The 27,310-nt window shown below is 41.8% G+C and overlaps 1 protein-coding gene across 7 annotated transcripts in view; it reads right to left on the bottom strand.

Moving 5' to 3' along the window:
* Positions 1-27,310, bottom strand: part of ARVCF (ARVCF delta catenin family member) — a 303,201-nt gene that overhangs the window by 57,014 nt on the left and 218,877 nt on the right. For all 7 annotated transcript variants that reach the window (XM_064522119.1, XM_064522120.1, XM_064522114.1 and 4 more), the window contains 2 exons: positions 23,104-23,603; positions 14,446-14,629 (listed from right to left, as the gene is read on the bottom strand). In XM_064522119.1, the coding sequence (XP_064378189.1) occupies positions 14,446-14,629; positions 23,104-23,603 (684 nt within the window). The remainder of the gene's footprint in view (positions 1-14,445; positions 14,630-23,103; positions 23,604-27,310) is intronic.

Raw genomic sequence — 27,310 nt, 5'->3', positions numbered from 1 at the left:
TTTATTTCATGGGGAAAAAAAAAATTAAAATCAGGTGTTCAAAGAGGTATGGTTTATGTAATCAATTTGTAAATAAAATCTCTCTTCACTTTTTTTTGGCCCTCATCTGCTTAGAAAGGTCCGGATGGAAGTCACAGTGTACAGCCACTGGTGCTTGACCGCTCACTGTTCCTCAAAACCTGTTCTGTATCCCAATTTTCGACTGGAAGTGACTGCCACCTCATTTGAATACCAAATGTTGACATTTAATCCCCACCTTTCACACCGTGTACAGCTGATTCAGCAAAAAGTCCTGGTCATTCACACTGAGAAAGTAAAACAAGACAGTTGGCACATGTATCTATAGCTTTGAACTTCTCAGAGCATCGCACAAGGCACAAACACACTGTCCCCTGCCCAGGGAGGGGCTGCGAGACGGGGTGGCGGATGGCTAGCCTGAGTTTTTACAGGGTGCCCCCAGCCCCGGCGGCGTGAATCGTCACGGCGAGCTATGCGCTTCACCCATTGCAACAAAACACTGCCACCGGTGCAGCTTTCGGGACCCTTAACTCTACAAACCCCTGGAATAACAGGTTAGTCCTCAAAGGCAGGCGACACACTCATTGCCCTCTTCCATCAGGGCTGTGCAGCTAATTCGTCATCTCCCACTAACTGTGAGGACTGCCAATCTCATTCAGAGTAATTAACAAATCAATCACAGCCCCCCCCCCCCATCTCCACGGACAAGCTGATATGTTAATTGGATGACTAGAAAAAAACATTTTCTCAGAGACCTCTCAAAATTTGAAGACACTTAACTGCAAGCTGATTGTTGTAACAGCATATTAGCATTCAATTAAGAACACAAGTGAAATGCAGAGACAAATGAAGCCTTTCCCCAAATCCTAACACACAGCTTCACTGCTGGCAATAGCTGATACAGGGCAGGTAAAGTGGATGTCACAATATGATTCCACGGGATATATGGAAGAGAGAATTCCACATGCTGTTTCTCACCTCCAACTGTACTAATCCTTTAGTATCAAAAGTCTAAACGGGAATTTTAATGTAAGTCTTTATGAAACTGAAATTAGAATTCAAATTCTCTATGATACCTTTCAGCAGTTACATTAATAAACTAAAGAAGCACCACGTTCAAGTGCATGTATTAAAGTGGAACATTACTCACTAGGCTTGAGGGTGACAGAAATGTAATAAAAATGGCCTACCTGTGTATCTTATTTTTTATTCCCTCATTAAGTTTTAGAAACAGAGAGCTAAAATACATAAGGAATACTCACAGACTCAAAAATAATAAGGAAAAAATAAAATTATGCCAAAAAAATGCCTTGACACACTTGCCCCCTGGCCCATCCACAACAGATTTTTCTATGGTTCGTTTGTGCTATGAAACGTGTAACCAAAGCTGCAAAACAAATGTTATCAGCAACATTACAGGATTTTGTATTTTGCTTTCTTAAATGTTAATCCTAATACAGATAAAGATAAAGGTAGACATTGATAAGACTATAATTGAAAAACACATTGCAAAGGGCATCAGTAAGAAAAGCGTGGCTTGCTAGTATGGCATTCTCACTAGAACTTCAACTACAGGAAAAATTTACTGAAAATTAACGCCTCAAGAAGAAATTCCCACATATATCAGACATAAGTAAACATGAAAACTCTGCAGAATCAAATTAGTAGCTAATTAATGCTATAAATAAGTTAACCAGGCATCAAACTACAGTTTTAATAGTATAACTAATGCATCAGAAAATGTATTCTTATGGGCATCTCATGCAGAAACATCTGCTTTATAAATACTCGACTCTTAGGATTTTGCTAGCCCTCCTTGGGTGACTAGATTCCTGCAACCCATGGGGTTTACTTAACATGGAACAGTAAAACCCATTTCCTTGTCCATAACTATAACCCAGACCTAATGGAGAGCTTAGCTCTCATTTTTCACAAGCCCAGAAGTCTGAGCAACGAGATTTCAGAGACTTAATCTAGGGAGATCAGGTCCTCCTTCACAGCGCATGCTCTTTATGCTGCTCTGACACTGCAAAAGGCAGCTAAGAGTTCCCAGTTTGCAGGGGGAATAATTGCATTTCTTACGTATACATAAATATGCCAAACATCCCTAACCATCAAGCAAAGGTGGGCATGCTGAAAATGAAGATGGCATACTTCTGAGAAAGCTGGCATCTGGCAATCCCAGGAGAATACCTCCTGACGTCTGTCTCCATGATCCAGAGCAACCTTGAGAAAGGTAATTAAGGTGAGGTGCAAGTCCCCAGCTAAGCTCAGCAAAAAAAGCAAAGGATCCTGCAACCTGGGAAAATGCCAAGTTGTGTTTCCACCTTGGGGTGTTAAGACTCTACAATCTACCTCCTTGAGAAGCATCGCCCAGTCATCAGTCAAATTAACGTCTTAGGTCTTCGGAAATGACTGTAGTGTGGAGACAAAAGTGATTACACAGACAAGAGAGCTGGTGATAGTAGTCTTGCAGTGTTCTGCGGGTTGGTCATTAGAAAGGACACCATCATCATTTCCTGCAAAAGGGCTAAAAAAACAGAGCTCATCCTTTTCACATCCCTTTCACAACAACAGCCTGTATCCTTACACCATAAAGAGATCAGAAATTGCAATAGAATAGCCTGATATCACACTCCATTGACTGTCATAGGAAAAATCTTTTCCCATTTCACATTTGTATTGGAATTGCTTTTGAAGCATCTAACAGATTTATGACATGTGACAGAATAAAAGACATAGCTAAATCACGCTTCAAAGGAAAGTTTTGAAGCAAAGTTTCTAAACATGCTTCTTCCAAGATAGTGATGAAAATTAACGAACAGGCCACATATTCCAGCAGATGAACAGGAGGATTTGTAGCCTTCTTACTCAAGGTGCCATTCCACAGAAGGAACACAAGGTCTCGACCAGGGTGTTAGCAATTGTGGAGCCTGAAACTCACGTAACAGATATACTTGCAACGTGTGACAACCGGACTTGGACAAGGTAGAGAGTTTTGCTTTTCACTGAATTATTCTACATCTTAGACGAGCATTGCTTTATAACAGAAGAAAATGAGTTCTCTGGTGTACAGCATTTGATACAGGTCACAGAGTAGAACAGAAAGCCAAAACCCTAGCCAGAGTGCCTGCTCACTCTTGCTACCTGGAGCTAGGCTGCCATGCAACAACTGGGATGGACCAAAGATTTTTGGAATTAACACACATTATCTCAGCGATTTGCTTGCTGAGGCAGTTAACTATCAAGAACACCTGCAGATGAATTCAAAGACAGTTTTTGGTTGAACAACTTGAGACAGAACTGGGAACTTTGTAGAACTTCTGAAGCACCGAGGATGGACAAAATCTTGTTATAACTGAAAAGCAAAGTTGATTGCCTGTCCAAATGGATGGGAATGGGGAGGAGGAAACACCTGAACTATTTATACATGAAACAATGATGAACTATGTGAAAGAAATCTACTCGCCATTGGCCTACCTGGCTGCATCCTTCCTGTTTGCATCTATAGATGTAAAGATGGGACTATTTATGCAGTATCCTTCCTATTACAAAGGAGGCAACAAGATAAAGTTCTTTTAGCTAAAGCGAGCTCAAAATAGATTGCCAAGTGGTCTCTTCTGGCTTCCAAAATTAATTAATCCCCTCACAGTCATGGGAGGATCATTCACTTCTGGGGTTCTGGGCAGTCTGCTTCCCTTGCTTTGCATCTTCACCCCAAGAAAGGCTGCTACTGCTTTCCCTGGCACCAGCTTTTCAATACTTCAAGAGCCCCTCAAATGAAAACTCTATTTTAAAAGCAACAATAATATCTCCTCACATCATACTGCAAAGGGTAAGAAAGATTCCCTGTGTGCTTGCAATAAATATATACACAAAAACGCTCAAATGAACAGGTCTAGAAGCAAGACATGGAATTACTCTCTGAATTACTCAAAGTAGATACAATGGAAATTAACCGTATCGCTGATTCTATGTAAAACAGTAAAGCACAAATCTCACCCAGAGATTTGAAAACCCCAGCCTTCAGCTGAAAAGATGGAGCTGGACTCTCTCCCAAATTCTTACAGTCCAGCCTGTAGGCAGGACTAGTGAAAGAGGATTTGCAAAGATGTTTAAATATCTGCTTTCCCTGGGAAAACAAAACAGAGAAGCACTAAGCAAATGTTAAATAAAAGTAAATACCTACCAGCATAGAAACACATCAGACTAGGAATCCAGTTTGTTGGCATTAAAGACTTCAGGAAGCAGAGGGGATTGTGTGAGAAATCTGTTCATCCTTTAGATAAGGTTATTATTATCAAATAGTCTTCTTAATGATATGCAAGTCTGAATGTAACATTTAGATCTGCAGAACAGGGTTAGTATTCATCACTTCTAGGATAGGTATGCAGTCACTACTATCAGTGCCACATACCAAAATTATCCTCGAGAGAAAAGATTTATAAGTAATTAAATGCATGGCACTTCATTTGCATTCTTCCAATGAAGAAAGAATAAAGCGTATAGCAATGCCCCCACTGTGCTCTCCCTAACAATCTGAAAGCTAGAGCATTTGTTTCTGATGAAGAGAAACTTGAACATACACGCATCAGAGACATTTTTCCTTTGAGCACTTAAACGAGTATTTCCAAGACTATTGCTGTGTCTGCCACCTGGCTGGAAAGGGCCATCAGTTATCATCCTGCAGTGCTACAGATAAAGCTGAAAGCCAGAGGTTAGACTATTATCAAACACTTACCATCCCACTTCAGTTCAGCAGGCATAAAAGGCACTTTGTTTAGAGAACCAGCTGGGGAGGAAGACAACAGGTTGGGGATTTTGTTTTTTATATAAATAGAAAACTCAACTGGAAATTTTTTAAGATACCCTCCAAAAAAATATTTCCACCCTCCCCTGGAAGAAGCCCGCACAAGCGCTGAAGCCTCGACAGTGATGAGTTCTTTCCAACGGCCTCTTCGTGTGCCCTACAGGCTCCCAGACTGTCCAAATAGAGTTCTGCTTCTATAGCTAGAAACGACCTTCTAATATCAATTTTTGTATTGCCAGGCCCGAGAATAACATTGGCTCCTATATAGTCCATCTCAGCACTGTTGAAGAAGGTAAGGTACCTGTGATCATTACAAGCCAGAGTTGCAAGTAACTGGGCTTTGCTGGTAGCTTAATTAAGTGGCACTTGCTTCACAGGGGAGCCGAGCTATGGCCATGCTGCGGCTCAGCCGACAGGCAGTGTGTTCACCTTGCTAAACCCTGAATAACCCTATCGCTTCGGCTTGCCGGTCCAGGCACCGAGCTCTGCGCTTCAGCTGATAAAACATTCTAAGGTTTTCACATGTTTAAATTAAATATATTAGTTGCTATATCCACCTACTCTGACAGTCACAACCCTGGCTATAAAAACACCCTTCCACCCACACATTGCCTCACTATTAAGAAGTTTTTATTTGGATGACAGCCAAAAGAGATCAGTAAATAATAGCTGCAGTACATGTATTCTATTTCTTAGCGCATTTCTAGGTACTGAACGTCCCAAAGGGGGAATGTGTAACATTTTAAAACAAACCCTTTTTTTTTCCAGCATTTCATGCAGAAATACGATGAATTCCATACTTCAGTTCACATGAAATACCAAGAAGTTTAATGGGTACCGAGTTCATTGTTCTGAAAACAACAGAGAAAAAGCAAGGAGCCTGCTTGACATGAAGACAGCCTGATCCGGGCAGCACTGGTGAAAGAGCCCTACACAAGATGGGGTTCGGCCGCAGAGAGCTGAAATCAAGCAGAGGATATGCTAAGGAAAACGGGAAGAAGCCGAAGACCAAATGGAAGGAACAGTACCACAGAGAGACATCGGGGGGCTCTACTGATAGTGATGGGAGATCTGGGCAGGAGATCCCACTGGAGATTTCTGCTCCACTTAACTGTCCACTTACCAGCTAGACCCAAGAGAGAAGAGCACAGCGGCCCTGGTCGCCTTGCATGTAAGCCCCTTCTAATTACCTGAGTACATGGCTTGGTTTTGTTTAATTGGCCAAATGCCCACAAGTGGCCATACCAAAAGCCATCCCTGAAAAAGGACTGCAGGAGTTTAGTCTGTGGTCCAGGGACACTGATGTATAGCAATGGATCCATAAAGCACACTGTCATATATCTCATAACCATGTCAGCATTATTTATAGGAGCTCCTTGCAGTAAGCAAAGGCTCAACAGCCAGAAGCACAGTTTAACAAGATACAGCTGTGAAGTCTGTCCTCTGTTATTTGCAGCTTTTTACATCCAAAATATCATGTAATGCTTTTTCAGTAAAATACTGACTAGTTACCTCCTGCATGACCTACTTGGAGGGCCTCAGGTCTGCTCTCCTGTAACACCAGAGCATGCAGAAATGCACTGCACAAAAATTCCAGGATGCTTGGCAGCTACTTAGCTTCCAAATTATTATTCTAGTCCCTGCTTGGAGGAGAGGCTAAGGGGCTCTGCTTGCTTTATCACACACGCTTGCTGCAATGTGAAAAGAATCTCTGAAATACAAAAATAAGGCAGTATTTATCTAATAAGTGATCACAGCTCATATGCCTTCCAAAGCAAACTATGTCCATTACATTGGCTGCAGTGAGCTTTGTTTCAGACTCGCTCTTCATCACACTGCAGTGACAGCCAGTTTTGCAGATTCCTTTCGTTGAGAGCCAAGGGGGAAGGGACCTAGATTCATTCCTGAGGAATGACAGAAGGCAATAAGAAAGCACACAACTTTAAATTTATACTTTGGATTTGATTGTAAAGCATTAAGGTTGCATGTAACTAGGTTATGTCTCTGCTGCTAAAATCTATGCATAATTTATTTATATTACAAGCTAAACATCAGGAACTGTCAGGAGGAACCATAACAGCTCCTTACTAGCACGAATTAAACGCTCTGCTCATCATATAAGCCTCAGGACAGCCATATGCTGTGATCCTGCACAGTATCAGTAAGCTAATTAAGAAACTGCCTTCGCTTGCTCCTCTCTATTGCGTGGGCTTTTTTTTAATTTGTGTTTTTTTCAGTCTGGGTTGGGCAGATAAGCTGCACTCTCTTCCACGCTGTTTGCTGCCTCCAAAGTGAAGGTTCACAGGCAAATCTCTGTTCAATTTTCATCTCTTTCTAAAATGATTCCTCTGATGCAAGTCCAGTTCAGTAGTATACTATCACAAAATGCTGACAGTATTGTTGGCTCGAATTTCCGGAGTATCAGTCTCCCAAAGGCTATCACCAGTGAAACGATGCTGGTGCACCGGCCTCCAAGCACGAGGGCTGGTCAGAGACGTGGCAGCATTTGGCTTTATCTCCTCCAGGTGGGGCAGGGAAGCGCCAAGTTTTGTAATAAGGCCTGTCCAGGCCTCCTTGGTTAAATGGTTGTCATAAAAAAGCATATAGAAGGTCGTAAACTATGATAGGGGACCGCGCTGATTAAATGGAAAAGTCAACCAAATGGCTTGTTGAAGAATCCGTTCCAGAGTAGGGGGGAAAGATGTATGTGCTCCAAGGAGATCCATTATACAGCACAACAGGGCTCTGCACAAAAGCCAGACTAGTTAAGCTCAGTTACTAGCTTGCTGCTGTTTTAAAAAAAGCCAACATCTGAAAACTTGCATTTAAGTACCTTCTCTGTCCTGCCATGCTTCAGGAAGCACAGCTCCCCTGACACCAGCGGCAGCTTGGAAGCACCGTGGCGGTGTCGTCGAGCCTCACCTCCCGCACCCTGCTCTTCACTAGCCTGCGCTGGTCAGCACAAAAGTCACGCAGCTAATTCTTCCAAGTCAAGGAGTTACACTTAGGTGCCTTCTTTCTTCAGTCAGCTGCAGATCAAGGCTGATCCCAGTGGATGGGAGAGCACGTAGGAGAAATGTGCTACTGTTACCATCTACTGTTGTTATGCTTGCAGGATTTAAAGACAAACAAAGCTTGAAGGCAATTTATTTTGAAAGCTCTAATTCCCAAGCACTTTTCTTCAGAGAAAAGTTATACATTAATCATTCTTAATAAGAAAGGAGGGCATAGCCAGCTGGCTTTGACACAGCCTTTCTTCCTTTATTTCCTCAAATCAGCACGCAGAGACACAAGGAACCCTGACTGAGACCATCAGGGTGGGTAGGCTCCAAACCTCACAACCAGGGAGTGGAGTCCATCACACGTTAAAGGCCCTTGCACCAGTCAGTACAAGCAGTGCTACTAGATCCCACTGATTTCCTTAACTGAAGATGAAGCACTAGGCAGCAACTTTAAGGAGAAGATAATGCAAGATAAGGGGATCCTCCACATCCAGCCTCTGGTGAAAGCATTCTTCCTCTCTGTCTGTTAGCAAATACCGAATTACACAGCCAGTTCAAAGAGAGAAGAACAAGCAGCCAAAACCCAAACCACTATTCCCTATACAGTCCCTGTGAATTTTCCAAGAAAACCATAGGGGACTGTAAGAGTGGAGATGGGAAGAAACAGACAGACACACCAGTGCCACTGAGACCTATTTGGCCATTTCTGAAGTACAAAGACAGAGAACTTTTCTGTAGAAATGAGATCCCAGACTCAGTTTGACAAACCCTCTTTGCCCCTGTCTCTCCCGTACGCGTACACCTGGGCCACAAACGGCACATTTTGTAGGTGTGTGCACGCACACCCTCACACTACTTACACACAGGGGTGGGCCCTGCACACACTCCTATGTAATTTCTCACTCTGGTGGAACAGATCTTTTTGGCCTCTGAATCTGCTGAGTCCTTATCTCGTCTCCCAGCATTGTCTCACACTTACTCTCTAGTTTTCATTCCAGGGGCTGGAACTACTGATTGTGTCTACTGGAGGTGCCCGTCCCAAGTTCTTATCACTAGGGCCAAGCACCTCACAGTCCTTGAACTACTGGTAGTTTTCATCTTCCCAGCAAGGTAGGAAAGAGGTGCTAATTCATGTGAAAGGTGGGAAAGTGAAGCACAGTGACTGAAATCCAGATCCACTCAGGCATTTAGAAGCCTAAGTCTCACTGAAACCAGAAGAAGATAGGGCTATTAAAAATTAGGTCACAAAAACATTTACACAGCTAATATTGCCTGAAATTATGCTGGCATAGTCACAAAACAGGAATTAAATCCATGCTTCTCAAGTCCCTTTTTACAGCTCTAGTTAGCAGGTTATCCCTTCTCTTCTCAGGAGCTGATGCTGGACAAGCTGTTACGTGCAATTTTGATTTGAAGAATGTATGCTTTCAGTGGAAGTCAAGTGGGTGCAGTCTGTTTGTTCGTACACCCTCGGCCAGGTCTTTGAACCTTGGGGCTATTTGTGAATGCGATTTTCTGTGTACTTGGAGAATTGACAAGAAATGCTGCAACTGCAGATGGCATCCTGAAAAAAGGAGCACTTTGCATCCATTTACTATGCAAATGAACCCATTTAACATTTGTTGACAGCAGGTCAGGAATCAGGCTAGAAAGTTGGCAATTCAGGAACCAAGTTCTACTCTGTCCTCTTAAAAGTGGAAAAAAACCAAAAAACAAGGGCGAATTAATAGTAATTAAATAGGGAACATCAATTTAGCACAGAGCATATTTCATTTTTAAGCCATTAAAATCCTCGGTGCTTCCACAAAACTAAGAACCATGGTGCATATCTACACAGAAAACAAGAGCGGGAAGCTGACCGCAGCAGAGGGGTCTCAGAGGTCTAGGACTTCCACTCTAAGACAGACATGTTATCTATACGGAGAAAAACAACTTGAGAAACCTGGAGATACAGTGAAGGTCTCTGGCAGTAACTTAATGTGTGTGAGCTAGCCTTAGCTCCATCATTCTCAAAGTCATTTAACCTGTCTTCTCCTCCTAATGGGCCTTAATGTCTTGGTCAAAGTTGTAGGAAGGATTGCAAAAAGGCCTTGTTAAGACATACCAAATCACTGCATTATTTAAAGTGGAAAAGGGTACAATTTAAAAGCAAATGCTTCTGGACTGCAAACCTTAGCAGTGATTTAGGGGAAAAAAAGACAGTAACTGAATGAGACATTCTGTATACACCTAAAAACAAACCACAAGGCAGAGACATGAAACTTGCACCCCAAATGAAATAAAAGAACATCCACATATATTTAACAATTCTACTAGCAAGTTGTCTTCCCCAATCCTCCTTTTCCATAACCAAAAATACCCTTAATTTCACTAGATTAACCCTTGCTTTGTTTTTACAGCTCCTTCCCAAATTTCCAATGTACCTATTTCTCTCAACAGGTTCATCAGAAGATGAAGATACCTTTATTTTATAAAATAACACCCAAAATCATATCTATCACAAGGCTCACAGCCATTTTATGGTTGTAGTAAAATGGTTACTGCCACTTCAGATCCATCCATCATACTGGGTCTGACCCTATAAGTGAAACACAGCAATGCAAGAGGAAACATCTTCCTGATCTGAGGATGAGAGCAGAGACACAACTGCGATTGCCTGCACTAGCTTCTGAAAACTTCAGTGTTTCTTGGTAAAGCATATTACAGAAGCAGCATGCAATAAATCTCATTACCAGACAATACTTTTGCAAGTTGGCTGTGCTGCCAAGTCCTCTTTTTGCAAAGTGGAATACAGGATTCCAAAAACATTTGTTTGGAAGAGACAGTTTTTGGCAAGTTATGTACACGGCGGAATGGCGCACACAACCCACTTGTCATGTTTCAAGTGATACCAGGATACAAAAGATCCCTAAAATGGCTACAGTCATGGGAGGGGGCTTGACTTGAGAAGCTCAAACTTCAAAATAAACGGTGGTCTCCAAAGCCAAACTAAATCTTAACCAGTTGCCTCTTCTCCCTTTGATTCCTGCTGGCTATTGTGGATTGTCAATTAGCCACAGTGGCTCTCTATGGACATGACCGACTATTAAAGAGATAATCCCAGAATTAATAAGTTTATGGCAAGAAAATTTTTTTCTGAATGGCATTCTTGATGATAACAAACTTTGTGCAGTCTCTCTGATCTCCAGCCTATAAATTACCAGATCCAATGTTATGCATTACTATCACACAGGGCTTCCTTACACAGCAGCACAGACGGCACAACCCCCTTCAGCCATGCAGCCTAAATCAACAACAGGCATTACATAGGATTTTCCTCAGTTTAGGAAGCAGGAAGAAATCAGGGCTACACGAAACCAGCAAGCTGCCTTAGCTTCGGCTGAGGGGTGAAAGAGTGCATGATCATTCATCTTATAAAGATAATTCTTAAGTGAAACAACTCTGGTGAAGGTACAGATGTCTGCTAAGATACTGACCCCAATTGCTGACACCTCTGTCAAAGCATCCTCCCATTCCTGCAGCACTTTACAGCATCGATGCTGCTAATGCCAGACTCTAATCCACCCTTTGGCACAAGCAATGCAAGCCGAGTGCTTCGGATTTGCAGTTCAGCCTGCCCTGCTCCAGCTCTGGACACAGACCAGCAGCTGAGCTTCCAGGGTGGGCTCCGGGTGAGGGAGGACAGAGACTGTGAAATTACATGGCGGGGGGGGGGGGGGGGGGGAAGGTACTGTGCACAGGATAGGACTGGAAAGGAAAACAGGACAGATCAGGATGTTTAAGGGGAGGTAAAGGCAAATTAGTGGGTTCTTCTGGAATTGCTTCTTTTCATTTATTTTGAAGTAAGTTTCCCCAAGGCTCCATATTATCAAAGCAGAGAGCTAGATTAAGAACAAAGTAAAGATCAGAAAGCAGTGTAAAAAACAGCAAATAATTAAGCTGCAGTTCACACTGTGAATCAATGAGCTTGAAACAAACCCACCCACATCTGCTGATAAACTTCATTAAAGTTACTGAAAAAATACTGAAATAAAAGCAGCTGTGCATGCGTAACACCCATCTTGTGCTCAGAGACGGAAACCGCAAGAACAAGTAACAACTCAGAAGTTCAAAGATTCTCTCAGTTCTTCTGGAAGACAACACAGCACACATTTTAGGATCATTTCCAAGGAGGACAAAGGAGGCTGGCGCATCATCAAGAGGACTAACCTCCAAATTAAATCTCAAATTCATGTATTCTTCTACATGGTAAATGGTTTGTAGTTCGCAATTAGTTCCATTCACAGAAAATTCAATTTATAGGACCAGCTACTGTGTCAACAAGAGATAAGTAGGCAAAGGGGTTTTAACACTGATGTCTGTCAAACCAACTTACTCTCTGCTGATGTTAACTGCCTTATCTTGTTGGTGCTTTGAATGATGAGCTGCAGAGGATTTCCAACAAACAATGCAAAGTTACTTCCAGCAGTGGTAATAAGAATAATAATTATTACTTTCTGTACGTCCATTTTTATCCCTAGATCTGGAAGTGCTCTACAATAGGTACGTTGCATCACCTACATTGTAACAGGGAGAGAAAGCATCACCAGCTGAAAGACAGACCCTATCTCACCTACTCCCACATCATTTCCTACTGTTGTGGACTTGTCTTTGCTGATTTTATCCCACTGTGAGAGGAAGTAAAGAGGCAGCATGCCAGTTCACCTCCTCCCTACACAAGGGTTGCTCTCTCCACAGCACAGCAAAGCGACACTGATAAGCTACCTTCTTCAGATTACCTCTGCCTGCTTAACCTGCCATCGCCCTCTCCATTTACCTTGAGCAGCTACTTTCCATCATGAAAATCACCTTGCCCCACATCTCTGGCTGAAGCTTTGAGTTTTCCAGAGAGAAATGCTCAGCCCACGCGACAGTGACAGTAGAGACTACTAATGACAGGACTGAAATACATCTTCCCTCTCAACAACAGAAGCAGCCACCATTTACTGACCGCTCTCTTGATGCATTTAAGTGGTTTCTTAAAAAACAAGACCACTTTATTTATCAAACGGTCAAATGGGATTGTGTTAGTAATATCTCAGCACTGCCGTGTGCTGCAGCCACATTCATCAGCCTGAAGACAATGAAGTCTCCAAACTGGCACATGCTTTTTTCATGCCCTGTAAGAACAGTATCTTATTTAAAAAATAAATCAAAGTTATCCTGGAATGTAGAAGCTGAAGTAGAGCAGAGCACTGCAGACACTCATAAAAACTTCTGATGTGGATTAGGTTAATCTACTAATGATCAATTTGTCTACATTTATCAGAGAACCTATTATTCATTGAGATAATCCTTTCATCTCCACCATGACTAATATCCTCTTGCAAAAATGAGGCTGTAGTAAGGAAAAACAATGATGCCTGGAGTCTACTTAAACGACCCTAGTCTCCAGTGGGACTGCAAATAATTTCAGTAATAGGCCCTTTCAGAACACTTTTCATTACTTTCTGCATTTGTGAAGTTACTCAAGAGAGCAGTTATTGCAATTTAGAGACAGCAAGCCCAAGAAAGAGAAATGAACCAACTTCTGAAAAAGCCTTAATCAGTGGAGATCTGACAGAAGTATACTTCAGTGCAACAGAAGCTGCAATGCCAAATCTTTTAGTTTCATCCAAACTAACAGACTTCAAAATAAAACTGAAGAATCCAACAGTGCATCTGCACTATTCTATCTTTTATATACTATTTACAAAAATCTCAAAGAAAAGCAAAGTGAAAGAGTCAGTGCAAGGAATATTGCTTCTTCAGGTTTTTCAGAGTGCATTAGGACTCCTTCTGACCCCAGCTTCTAACACTTCCTCTCCCACTTTGCAGGTGCTCTCAGAAATGCAAATGCCATCTCCAACCAGAAAGGTTCCTTTGCAAGGAACACTAGAAATGCTCTGGAGTTCAGGTTTGTAACTAATTTCCCATAGGTCCTTATTCACTGTAACTTAAAATAAGAGCGTGCCAGTAACTTCCACAAGTATTTGAGACTAAAACTGGATCCATGTTTCCAGGTCAATGTAATTCCACAAAACCTCTTCCCCAGCATCTACAAAAAACGCCATTTGCGAAGAGGAAGTCTAAAACAAAACAAAGGGGGAGCTGTTTGAAAACTTTTTTCACCTAAAGAAAAACATGGCCATCATAGGAAGCAGAGAACATAACATTTGCAGAAACAGCCTACTGATCACAGTATACTTCACAAAATGGAAGTGTGATTCCCAGTACCTGATGGCACTGTTTGCACTGGAAAATGCTTCTTCTGTACTTAGCGTGGCAGTTAACCTCTCACTGGGGCACTCTCCACTGCATTAGAGGCCTCCTCATATAGATCCACTCCCCCAGCCTGGATAAATGACCTACTCTTCATACAGACCCCCCTGGAAAGACCCGCACTGACAAGGTTTTATGACAAGAGAGTCTGTGGCACACAAAAAACTGACACTGCTACTGTGGCCACCAAAATGGGGATCTCTCTGCCAAAATGGAAAATAATTGGTATTTTATTTCAAATCAAAATAATTTTTTTAAAATGCTAAACACAGGAAGCAGTGAACAACAGATTAGCATTCCACACTCGTGCCTTACCGTAAGCAGCCAGAAGTGTTCTTGAAGACAGTTGTCCACTCAGCGTCACGAGGTTTCGAGTCCTCATTTGGCTCGCTCTCCCAGCCGGAATGGGGTATAATCACCTCATTGGTGAGCGTCTGCAGACCGTGGTTGATGATGACCATCTTCAGGGGCTCATAGGAGGACAAGTTCCATAGGGTGCCTTCAGGAGAAACAGCAAGCGTTAAACATTACCAAGCTGTAGTAGAAATACTGCTTGTCCACTGTGACATTAATTGCACACCATTTAAAAAAGCTTCAAATGAAAACCAGACCTTCTACTCAGCACTTCTTATACTGAAAAGTGAAGTCACAGAATGAAACACATGAATATTAAACAATCTGTCTTTATAAAACTGGCAAGTACCACAGACAAAAACCTCTGCTCTTGCTCTTCCCATGTTTTCGGTAGAATCTCATCTCTGAGGTCAAAAGGCCGAAGACTTTTGTTTTTCCACATTTCACATAGCCCTGTAAACTAATGCCAAAATACTACAATCCTTCAAATCTCAATTTTAAACTTTTGTTTTGAAGTCTGGCCTAAAACAGGATATTCACTTCAGAGCTAATTCCTGCACAGGCCCAGCCTGGTGATATTTGAGAACTATCAGGAAGAAGATTTGGAGGGAGTCAGATGCACAGTTTTCATCTCCAAGGAAAAGTGGGAAAATTTGGAAGATTTCAAATAGACTAACAGAGAAATTAGATTTCCTAGGGCATACAGAAGTCTTTCCCAAGTGGATACAATATTAATACTGGACTCCTTATGTTACAACAACCATGAATTTGTTCACCTTACAGAGCAAGTTGCAGATACTTGCTTCTAAATGCATGCTTAAAATAATAGATAAATAAATAAAAGAAAAACAAGGAGACAAACAAGGTGCGACCTTCTGTTTCACTCCCTCTCAAGCACTCCAAGTTTCAAAACTTACAAGTTTCAAGCTCCTAAAGTCTTTGCCCATTCGTTGTTGGTCCATCAGCTTGCTCAAAGTCTACCAAGTCTAGTGGCTGACGGTGGGAAGCGAAGCCAGCAGCAGCATGGGAGCCCGCAGGCGCGCGACGCTCCCGTACGCCCGAGGCCCACCGAAGCACCGCGCACCTCCTCGCACAAGGAGCGAGCAATCTCATGGAAACTCTCCTTCACACTCCAGCTTTCACTACCACCGGCCAGAAGTGTCAAATGCCACATGTCCTATTTTAACACCAGAGCATTACCCATATAGGGCCATGCTAGGTACCAGGTCTGAAAGGGAATTTTATCTCTGCTACGAGCAGTGAGTGGCACTTATGTGATAACCCCAACGGCTGATGGTTAGCAGAGCCTCCAAAGTCTTACGCTATGGTGTCTCCTACTCAGAGTGGCATTTACAAAATCCAGACATCTGTTCAGACTTAAGAGACCGTATCAGTTGTTAAAGAAATCCTAAGGCAGGCAATAGGATGAACCCCTGATGTTAACATAATGTTTCTTCACTTTTGGTCTTTTTCTGAGGCCATTCAAAAATATTTTTTTTGGCCTATTTCCCCTGTCATTCATAGACAACACATTGTATGAGAATTTCAGAGCTTACTTTTTTAGCTTTCAAACAAGACAACGTATGATAAGTATAAAGTAATTTTCTATTCATCAGAATAAAATCATTCTTTGCCATTGCAGAAGCCACCAAACACAGCAGACAATTAAAAACAAAAACAAGCAGGAAATGCCCCATTTTGTTGTGGAAGAAAGCCTTCAGTTTTCATAACAAATTGGCTCAAAAATATACATCGTATAAGAGAAAAATGCAAGACAATATTTATAATAACTTACACTTTTTTTATATAGCTTTATCAGATTTAAATGTCTTAACTTCGCTAGACAGTCTCTCTTTAGTCACAGTACAGCAATTCCTTAAGCATATCAACAGACTCACTGATTTAAAATAATAATTCTAATTAGGTCCTTAAACGCATTGCTGGCTCAGTACTTTGGAGATTTAAGTGCAAAATCAGAACATCCAGCACTGAAATATGTGGATAAAACCCAGATATCTACACGGGGTAATCATCTCTGGAGCAAACCTAGATTCGGCCACAAGAGCAATGGGTTTAGAATACCCTGACCCTCAAAATTTACTTCGGGGCTTCTTCAGAGGAACGTAAATGAAGCATTTAATATTCAAAATGGTCAAAAAGAATAATATCTGGAAAAGATGGCATCAGCTACGGAACCTAGTGCAGCATTCCTAAGGATCCTATATTTCTACTCTTTTGAGACAGCAAAACATTGCAACTAAAAACAATGGAGAGTTTTAAAGTCACCTGCATGTGAAAGAATTGAGTTTTAAAATCTGACAGCCCTTCCTATTTAAGGGATCCTTCCTTAAATTCATCTTTTTCTTCTGAAATGAGATTCTGCCTTTTCCTCCTTCCTGCAGGAGTGGCATAATTTATCATCTGTATTGTAAAACTACAAAGGCAAGTTTCAGGGCTTAAGAAGAATCAGGCAGATAAACATTTAAAAAAGCCAAAATAGCCACAAAAATTCCAATGGCTCTAACATTAGAGGATTTTGCACGAGTCTGAGTGCTCAAATCTTTTGCTCAGTTTCACTCTTAGAGATTCGTGTCTAGACTTCAATACCTTCAGTCCAAATCTGCAAAATAAAATTATCATCTCCAAACTCCCTATCTTCTATATTATTAATCACTAGTAGTTATTTCAAAAGAGACCAAGTCCAACTGGAATCCAACAGAATTATAACCAGATTGCAAAATTTAAACAGCGTAATTCTGCAAATTTACAACACAAAGCAACTTCACTAAAGCTGGCAACCCCATCCAAATCAACAGGAGAACTACTTCCATGTACAAAAGGAGCTTTTGTACATGTTCACCCTCATTTCTAACAAAGGCTGAATAAAATTTATGCAATAAACCATTTAGGAGCAAACAGATTTTGACTGTCAGGCTCACTGCCTTTCAGTGGCTGCAAGACAGCAAGATAATAGGGACCAAAATTAAACAGATCTTTCCTCCATCCCTTTGAAGGAACAAAAAACAAGTTTGCACACTTTTTGTTTTCTCACCAGCCGCCAATCTCTTGAAAACGTTTCATAGAAAACATCAGCAAACTCTCCGAAGAGGCATAAAAATACCCTATTATAAAAAATACATATATATAGCAGAAAGCTCTTCAAGATATTCAAAAAAAGTCAAAACACTTGAAATAAATTTACAGAAGTCTCCTTGGCAGCTGCATGGGGAAAAAACACCAGCTGAACCCCTCTGTTGAGCAGCATTCAGAGAAGGAAAGTGTACACGAGTAGCCCCAGACAGACAGGGATGAGGGAGCCCTGTGGCTCCAAAGGCAGGGAAAGGATTCACATTCAAGGTTGACTTCATGGGGAAAACATCCCTCAAGAAGGGATTCAGATAACAACCAGTGACAATGCATTTTCTCCAAAGCTACAAACCAAAGTAGTTTGAATCCCAGCATCCTTTCAGCTCTTGAAGAAACAAACCCCATGGAAGACACACTGATAGTTGCAGCCATAGAAATATTTAAAAAACATGAACAAATTTAGATCAGACTGTAGGATTCAGCAGTGTAAGAGAAAATCTGAGTGGGGCGTGTGCAGCGGGGGGACGGGACAACTAAAATCCCTGTAAATTGGACCTCCACTTTTAAGAATCATTCTCTGCATCTATTAGCATAACACATGAAAGATCTAACAAACTGGAAACACTTCTTTTAAAGCTCAAAGTTTAATCAATTCAGATGAATAACACTCAAGAGAAATCAAGTCGCTGAAGCAGCAGCGTAAGGGAAATGAAATGATCAAAGTCTTCCGTACACTTTCACCAAAGGTGTCTGCCTTTTTGACCACAGACTATGCATTTTAGAACTAGAGAAAGAAGATGAATTATTGCTTTTCAGAAGATAATGACCAAGTCTTTATTTCATTCATAAGCACTATTTGTAATATATATTCATATTTCTAACCATAATCATTACCTCTCCTTTCAGCGTTTTAAGAAGGGACAAGAGCTACACAGTTTTATTTCAAAAATACTGATTATCATAAAATATATTAAAAATGACTATAAGCTATAAACATTGCTATACAATTTATGTCATATTAAAGTGATGAGGGCCATGACCCTAATTTCTGATGTCTCCGCCTCCTTGGAGTTAACTGTGAGAAGATTTCTAAAGATATTGTGCCAGAATACATACTCGCTATTAGCATCTGAAACCTGAGCAAAATCTTTTCCTGCCATGCTTACTTGCGAAATCCAATGTTACCATTAAACTAAAACAAATCAAGAAGCTGTTTAACTCCTCATCTATGATCCATCCTAAATCATTTATCATAGGAAAAGCAGCACACTGCATACATTTCCTGGGGACATCTTGTTGTACATTCATCCTGTACACATCTATTTGACACACTAGATGTATAGTCTGGTTTGACTTGTTCTAAGTCCTGAAGATGGGAGCTCTGCGTCTGCAGGCTCAGTTGAGGTCAAGCACAGAACCTCACACACGAACTGCTGCGTCCCAGAACGCACCTCGAAGGGTGGTATTCTTCTGATAAACTTTCCAGTAGAAAATGGAAGGACTAAGTCCATCTGCAAAGAGAGAGTTCAAGATAGCATAGTACTTGTAAGAGAGCTTCTTGTGTGATCAGCGGACAGAATTTCAACATACATAAATGCCCCTAAGATGTGAATTCTCAGTTGCTCAATCTGAAAGTTTCTATTACAGAAAAGTATTAGATCAAAAGATTGACCTTTAAAACGCTCAGCAAAGGAAATCATTTTTCAATTAAAACTAATTTGGGAACATGCAGCATCAGGAAAATCACATTCTACACCACTTAAAAGTGTGCAATGTTGTTAAACAGCAAAATTACACTTCGATGTTCTCAAAAGGAACAAAAATATTCATTAAAGCTACCAACTTCTGATTGCTTGTCAAAGAATGTAATAGGATTTTGGTCTTGCATATCTGATGGGAACATTGCTTCCACACAAGACCTTATCACTCAAGATAACACTTTTGCAAGCTTTTCCAGTCAGAACAGATTTCTTTCCTTATCAGCTTAATCCTCATTTCTCTCCATTTCTCAAGAAAATGATCCACTGAAAGTGGAGCAGTACACAGTCCCAGGAGGACAACTAGGGACAGAGGCAAGGGAGAATTCCTCTGAATATTTCTCATTACGACTCCTCTCCTGATGTACCTATGGACACTCTAATAATTCAACCACGCTGTCCCCGGTGCAGGAGGTGCAGACATCTTTGTAACTCTGCATTTTAAAAAGCACAAAGAGTGAGCTCCATGATATTTTAGGATTACATCTTGAGTTTTGAAGGTATTTTTACATGCCTCACATATTCGTATTACCCCGAGGGACACTACATTTTAGTGCCATTTCCAGATACATTGAGAACATCTGGCAAAGCAGATACGACATTAACCCAGAGAAGGTTTTCAGTTCTGTTAAGAACAGTAAGACCAGACAGAAAAAAAAGCTACAGATTTGCTTAGCCCGGCAGTAGCGTAGTATCAATATACTCAGCCTGCTTACAAAATTGGGTGCCAATATATTTGTTTAACCTACGTTCTCCAAAAAGTATATTCTGGGAAACACACTGGTGAACACACTTCTGACATGGCAAGTCTCAGCTGTTCAGCAGCGAGTGTCACACATCTGACTCCCTCCTCATACTCCCCTGCTGCTGCATCTACATCTCACAGATTTTCAACATGTTAGTGTGGCTTTTTTCCCACTCCATTAACCCACTGACCAGACCCAGCTGGCTGCCCTGATTCACACTGCTCAGCACAGCTGTGGCTGCTGTGTCAGATCACCCAGTTAACGAGAGGCCCTGGAGCTGCTCTGAAGCCAAGGACCGACTCTCCTGCCAGAAGGACCCTCTCCAACTGCAGGTAACGTGTCCTGCTGAGCACCCCCACCTACCTCCTGTGCTGCAGGCAGGCACAGGGTCCCACACCCAGGGAAGCAAGACTTCAAGACTGGAATTAAGATGCTTATAGGAGCTATATTCCCAGACTGCTCTTGAATTTGCACATCTAAATTATATAAGTCTCTCTGGAGAGCAGGATTATTTTCTCTTTCATCCACATTTGGGGTGACCAGCTGAAGATTACCATTCAGCTTCCAAAAAGCAGCTATTACTGAATTAAAGAAATAATAAAAAAACAGCAAAGTCAATGTGTCATACAGGACCTCAATCTGCAGCCTGTTAAAATAAAAACCACCATCACCACCAAAAAATCCTATGCTGTCGTCTTTTCTTCCATTTTGACCCAAAGAAGAAATATTTCTGCATTGCTGCAGAAGTCTCCAGAGGATTATCTCCAGGCAGAATTAAAAACTGTGATGGCAAAGCCAGACTTTGATTTATCATTAGGGACAGGTAACTTGATAGGAAGTTGAGATTTCAACCACGAGACCATCAGAAGCGGGGTCTGAATTTTCAGTGCTGCCGAGTGCCGGCCCCTTGCAGCCGCCCGGGCCAAACGCTCCCTTTGCGCTTCGAGTTGGCTCCTCTTCCTCTCTGCCGCCTTTTGGAGCTCGTTCGACGCTACCAGCCAGGGCTGCGAACGCTGGGTGTGAGCACGGCGGCACCAGCCACACAGGCACCGCTGGACCACTGTTCTCTTCTAGACTGAAGCTGGAACGTTTCACACCGGATCTGGTGATACCATTTCAGAAGTGGAATGAAATCATTCCTGGTTAGGCAGAGATTAAAGGTGCATCATCTGTTGCTGGACATCTGTTTAGGTTAATGTTCTCAGTATTCCTGGTGTTTCTCAGTAAAGGGAAATAAAGAGCTTTAAATATCAAGAAGGGAAGTGGAACAAAAATGCTATATTTAATTAGCAGGAGGTAGTGTCAAACAGAACTATTTAAACTGTAAAATTAATTATCAGCTGGAAATCAAAGCCATCGTCGTTCAGAGAGAAAAGGAAAAAAACTCGTTTGTTGTTGCCATCTCAGAAGTGACTGATTAGCACTTAACATTATAATGATATTCCTTCAGAGTAAATTACAGACTGACTTTTCCTTTCGTGATTCTGAAGAAATAAATTTATTCCTTCTCAGCACTCCAGAAATGAGTTTTGAGTAAACTAGAACAGCAGATAAACAAACGTTCTTTATTAAAAAAAGTGGGGGAAAAAAATCAGCCAAACTAAATGAGTGCAACAAACAGACTACAAATACCTCCTAAAGAGTTCCTACGTCAAGAGACAAAGCACACACAACAATCAAAGCAAACCCAGCGCGTACTAATTAGAGGATTTCTGACAAAACAGACAGCTGTCCTTCACCAGCTCTCTGAAACAGGACTGGAAAAAAAAAAAAAAAAAAAAAACTTGCCAGTTTCTACATTGACTATTAAGACCCAGTTTGCTTAATATCCCATAATGGCTGGGGAAGAACAATTGGAACACCCAGTGCCACCGTTGAGCAGTAAAAGCTTGGAGAGCTGCCATAATGTCTTTTGAGGCAATTACAGAATTATGATGTTTACTTCAAAAGGCTTAATCCACATTTGAGATAGTCCACTTAGAGAATCCAACACAGATAAGGCAGCTAAGCAATTTCAGCACTGGACCCATTTTCACATGCCCAGAACTTTCCAAAAATTTCCTATCCTGGCACTGAAGGCCACTGCATCACCCCCAGTCTCCATCCAAGTGTCCCCTGCTGCCTCTGAGAAGGGAAATCCATTCCACTTCTCGTGAGTTACAGGAGACTGAAGTACAAGCCAATTTTTCTTTAGTTTAAGAGCTGACATACTTTTCCACCCCTCTCTACTTAACAGCTGAACTTTGAAATTTGGCATATACATTATTATTCCTTTTGGACAATGTCCAAGACAAAGGTCAAACAGAAACAGGTTGAATAATGGAGTTACAAGTGATTGAAAAATCCCTGCAAAGTGTACATGAACTGAGTATCTCTAAAATGCAATTCTCCTTTTCCCAATTATTACCACAAATAATCCCCATGTCCAGAGCATCCCAAACAGCAGACTCTACACTCCTTAAAACCTGAGTGTTTCCCAGCCCTCAACTACTGAAATGCTACAGCTTATATATAGCCTGGCAGGCTCCCCGGCAGCGAGGTCGGGAAGTGCTGCCGAGGAGACAGGCTGCGCTATCGAAGTGAAGTACTTGGGACATGGCAACAGGATTATTTTATAGGAGTTTAACAAGGAAAGTTTCTGATTAGCGTCTCTTACCTCATGATCACAACACGCTGAGGGCAAGTACACTACAAATTACCTGTCAATGAATCACCATAACTCATTTAAGCTTCAGTAACTCGACCACATCCAGTTGCACGCTACATCTGAGAAGCATCCTCTGTATCTCAGCACTCAGGGAAACCCAGGTGTGCTACATACATAGATGATTTCCTCTTGAAGGACACATCAGCTCAAATCATCCATTGCCTCAGACTTTCTCACACCAAGAACATGGTGCAGCTAGAGAAACAGTCACAGCCAGTGATCCAAATTCTCCTTCAGTCTTCCAACCTTCAGAAATTCTTGTTCCTGAAATTCAAGAGACTTCTCTAAACAATTATTTAATTAAGAAAATACAGACACTAACCTGTAATTAGCTCTCTGACTTCCATGTCATTCGTTTTTCGCAATAGTCTGATCAAAGCTGGGATGCCATCACAGTTCTTTATAGCCACCTTGTTTTCATTATCCTTCCCATACGAGATGTTTCTGAGAGCCCCACAGGCTTTGCGATGGACCTCTGGTTTTGGATGATCTAGTAGGCCCACCAAGATAGGGATCCCTTTAAGGTGCCTCACGTCCTTTTTGATTTTATCGTTCTCGTAGCACAAGTGCTGCAGGTAGGCTGCGGCGTTGGACTTGACTGGATCAATAGGGTGGCTGAGCATGGCAATTACTTCAGGGAGGTCAGGGTCCCTCCACCTAGGGTCTTTCCGAATGCTGTCAATCGAGGGTGAGCGCTTCCCCAGGCGGTCAATACTGGCCATGCTTCCCCTCTCTGGCTGTGCCAGCGGTGCTGCATAGCCACCGTGAAGGTAAGGGATCCTCTCTTCAACCATCTCTGTCTCGATGGGGTCATCGTAGCCCCTGTAAGAAGCAACAGTCCCAAGAGAAAAAGGAAAAAAGCACATTTAAACACACTGTGCTTCTGAGCCAGCATGGAGATTTCAGCCATAATCAAACCGTTTAATATCACAAACATCATTAGGGGCAACATATTTACACTTTCAAATAATGTATTTGTAGTAACATGAAAATTAAGCATAGCTGAGTACTCAGCAACGATGGGACTGTAGGACAATATTTGTTTGGTTAGCAGCAAAATAATGACAGGAACTGCAAGTCATCAAGCATATTGCTTTCATTTAGGTCACTTAGCAAAGCAATTATGACAGAACTGGATTACATTTAGTAGGAAACTCTGAGCTTCATTAATGACACTACTTCTGCAACAAACCAGAACTCTAATTAAAGGCATTCAAGGCCTGGGCACAAAGGGACCACAGACACTTTTCAACAAACCTGAGAAGATCCACTATGTTTCCATGCGAGAGCTGATGCTCACACAAGTATTCGAAATTCATCAATACACTAAGAGTTTATCAAGCAAAATGGAAAACTGAAGTCTTGAATCCAAGCATATAGTAAGAGTCTTTCTTCTATAGACTCAGTCAACATAAAAGACAAACTGATAGCCAAGGGTCCAACGGTTAACACCACAGTAATTTGCTGTCATCCAAAACGAGTCCAGTACTCCATGCTTTTCTCCCTCTCCCAGAATCAGGAACTAACTGGGCTGTAAAACCATTAAGGTCACTTATGGCATTAGAGTGAACTGCACCCACCTTGTTCTGCCACAATTCACTGTGCACGACTGAAGCAAGGTCAGGCACAACCAGCTAACGCACTTAAATACGACTGTCCGTGTTCACACAAAGGGCAAAGTCACAATTAACACAGTTGAGGATACTCTAATAACGTTCTCACACAACAGAAATTCCCATATTCTTAAAAAAATAAAATAAAATGGTCGCTCTTTGTCAAATACTATTTTTTCCCCTTAGTATCAGCCACCACAACTGTAATCCCTAACCTTCAGAAAAATTCCTCACACATACCACTTCCGACAACTGCCTGCTAAGACAGAAGACTTCAGCAACAGCTTTGTGAGGAGAGACACTTACGCCTTCAGAACTGGTTTTTGATACCGCTGATATAGCTCATCTTTTATTTAAAGTGACACCCCACGTCCTCCAGAACGGGCGCAGTTAGCACGGGGAGCTCCGATGCGCGTGAGGTGCACCCAGCCATAAGGCAACGTTTAAGCCCTTACGAAAGGTACAGAAGGAAGCCCGAAGCACGCACGCAGCGCCCACGAGCTCACCCAAGCTAGCTGACCTCTCTTGGAAGAATAAAGAGCTGAGGTGACTACCGGCGATTTGAACCAGTTTCAATTAATCCAATTGTTTTAAACCTGAAGTATAGAAGATTCTTCTTTTTCACCCTCCCTTCCAACCCTTAATGCATGTTAACGTAAACTTATATGTTAAACGTATGTCGTCTTTTGCTGCTCCATAAAGCTGACAGATGGGATGAATATCATAAAAATTAAGGTTACTATTTAGAAAAGCCCTATACAATTCAAGGCAACGCAGCCTTTCCAACACACGGTTCTTAAAAATAAAACTGCAGCACACGTACTTGCATCTGCAAGTACAGCTTATTTGCTTTTTAAACAGCCAAAGCTTTTTGCCCTGCTGTTTCTTCCTGGGTAGATCAGCTATTACTATGGCACCATAGTTATTCCAGTCAAGCAAGAAGTTTTAATTGCTACAAAATGATTCTTAAAAACTTTCTCTTTGGGCATCAACTGATGTTACTGAAAAATTTCTGATGTCATGCACAAGGATATACAGACCATTAAAACTCAGGAAGAAAACGGAGCATGGTATTATCCTGAAGGGACTGCTAATTAAACTAGACTCTGGGGAGAAGAGCAACCGGAGGTGGAGACTGAACTTAGTCTTGTACAATTAATGCTTTTAATGTTAAAAGCACCTCTACTGACTTGAATTGCTGATCTAAATCATAAACTGAATGAAAGGATAAAAACGGGCCAGTGTCCAAAACTCAGAATGAATCTGAAGAAATCATTTATTGATGCAGTTATTTGTGTATGTATAATTCAGTACTTGCTCTACGCAGTAATTCACAATGTCTGGACAGCTGCTGTAGTTTCTGCTACAGAACAAAGCTGTTCCCACCATTCCAAGAAGAAAGTACCAACACTGAAAAGATACACTTCTGTGCGTACACATAGGACAGAAATAACAACAAATGCCCTAAACTGGTACTCAAACAGAATTTTGTTTTTACACATGCAAATTTGACACAACCAGCGTTAAAACTACAACAAAAGCAAACTCACTCCTCAGACTCACCCTCACATTAAATTATCAAGCACATAAAAAAGCAGATGAATTTTAATAATTGCCCTCTGCATAGCTGTTGCTTGTTTGACTCGGTGGCTTGTAATTCAGCAAGTCTCAGGCCTATCAGCTGTCTACAGGATAACTGTACACAACCTCAGCTACACCTGCACAATTAAGTTTCTTTCTTCTTCTCATCCATGCAAATACACGAAGATAATTATTGTCTTGGGATGAGGCTTGTTTGCATTATTTCTGCGAAGCCTTCCAAACAGCAGCATGCAGATGGTCCCAACTCCCTCATGCTGAATCCTCTCTCCAGTGCCAAACAAAGCCCTCTGATACCATCAAAGCCCAAGTAAATGCTCATCAAGCCCAAAAATAAAACTTCAGAATTAAATTGCAGTGCAGTCAAGACAAGAAAGAGCACCACATAACTCTTATACCAACAATACTAACTCGATATTTATATTATCAACCACTGCTTATTAATTACGAACATGGAATGCGTGAAATAAAGCATCAGTCATTCTAAAAAGAGAATCACATCTGCATTTGCTACCTAGTGGAACAAAGTTAAGGGAAATTTTTTTTCCTTTCATTATTCCAGTACAAAGTTACTGAAGCACCAAGACAGCCAATAGGCTTTGATGATCCTTGACTTTGATGATCCCTCTCTGGTGAAATCCCAGAGAGGCAGAGCTGTGCTAGAATGAAACACGGGAAGACACCGAGCACTTCGTGTTCCGAGGAAGCGGCTGCACTGCGGAGGGTCTGGGATACGAAGGGCTGCAGCTGGTTCAAGATGAAACACGCAGGCGGCAGTGGGGCAAAGTATCGCTTAGAACCCATCAGCGATGGCTCTGGAGCCAAGCAGTGACAAGAGCATATACCGCCGGCCTCAGCCTCACAGCAGAAGCAAAGCAGCATCAAGGAAGCAGACCCTGAACCATAAAAGATGCTGGCAAGTGACCTGTGATAACCATCAGTATTTTCATCCACAGTCCCATCCCTGCACAGGTCTTTCAGATGCTCCTGTCTCTGTTCCTGCCCGCCTCAGCCTGATTCTGCAGGACCATCTCCTCTGTGAAGAGCAGGATTACGAGCCTGCTGTGATCACTTCAGTGCAGAGAGACAGCTACTTTCAGATAAGATGAAGAGTCTCTCTCAAGTATTTTCAGAGAAAGGATGAACATGCGAAACACTGTTGATAAGATGTACCTGCATATTGGGTCCAGTGCACCTCTGTAGGCTGAAACAGTGTCAAGAGTTGGCCAGCCACTGGTTAAAGAAAGAGTGACAAAAACAATGGCTTTACCTGGCAGCAAAGATAACGGCTGGATGCTTGACCCTTCAAGACCCTGA

This window comes from Dromaius novaehollandiae, chromosome 17 (genome assembly GCF_036370855.1).
Source record: "Dromaius novaehollandiae isolate bDroNov1 chromosome 17, bDroNov1.hap1, whole genome shotgun sequence".
Lineage (NCBI taxonomy): Eukaryota > Metazoa > Chordata > Aves > Casuariiformes > Dromaiidae > Dromaius > Dromaius novaehollandiae.
This window is presented reverse-complemented; position numbering and strand designations above follow the sequence as displayed.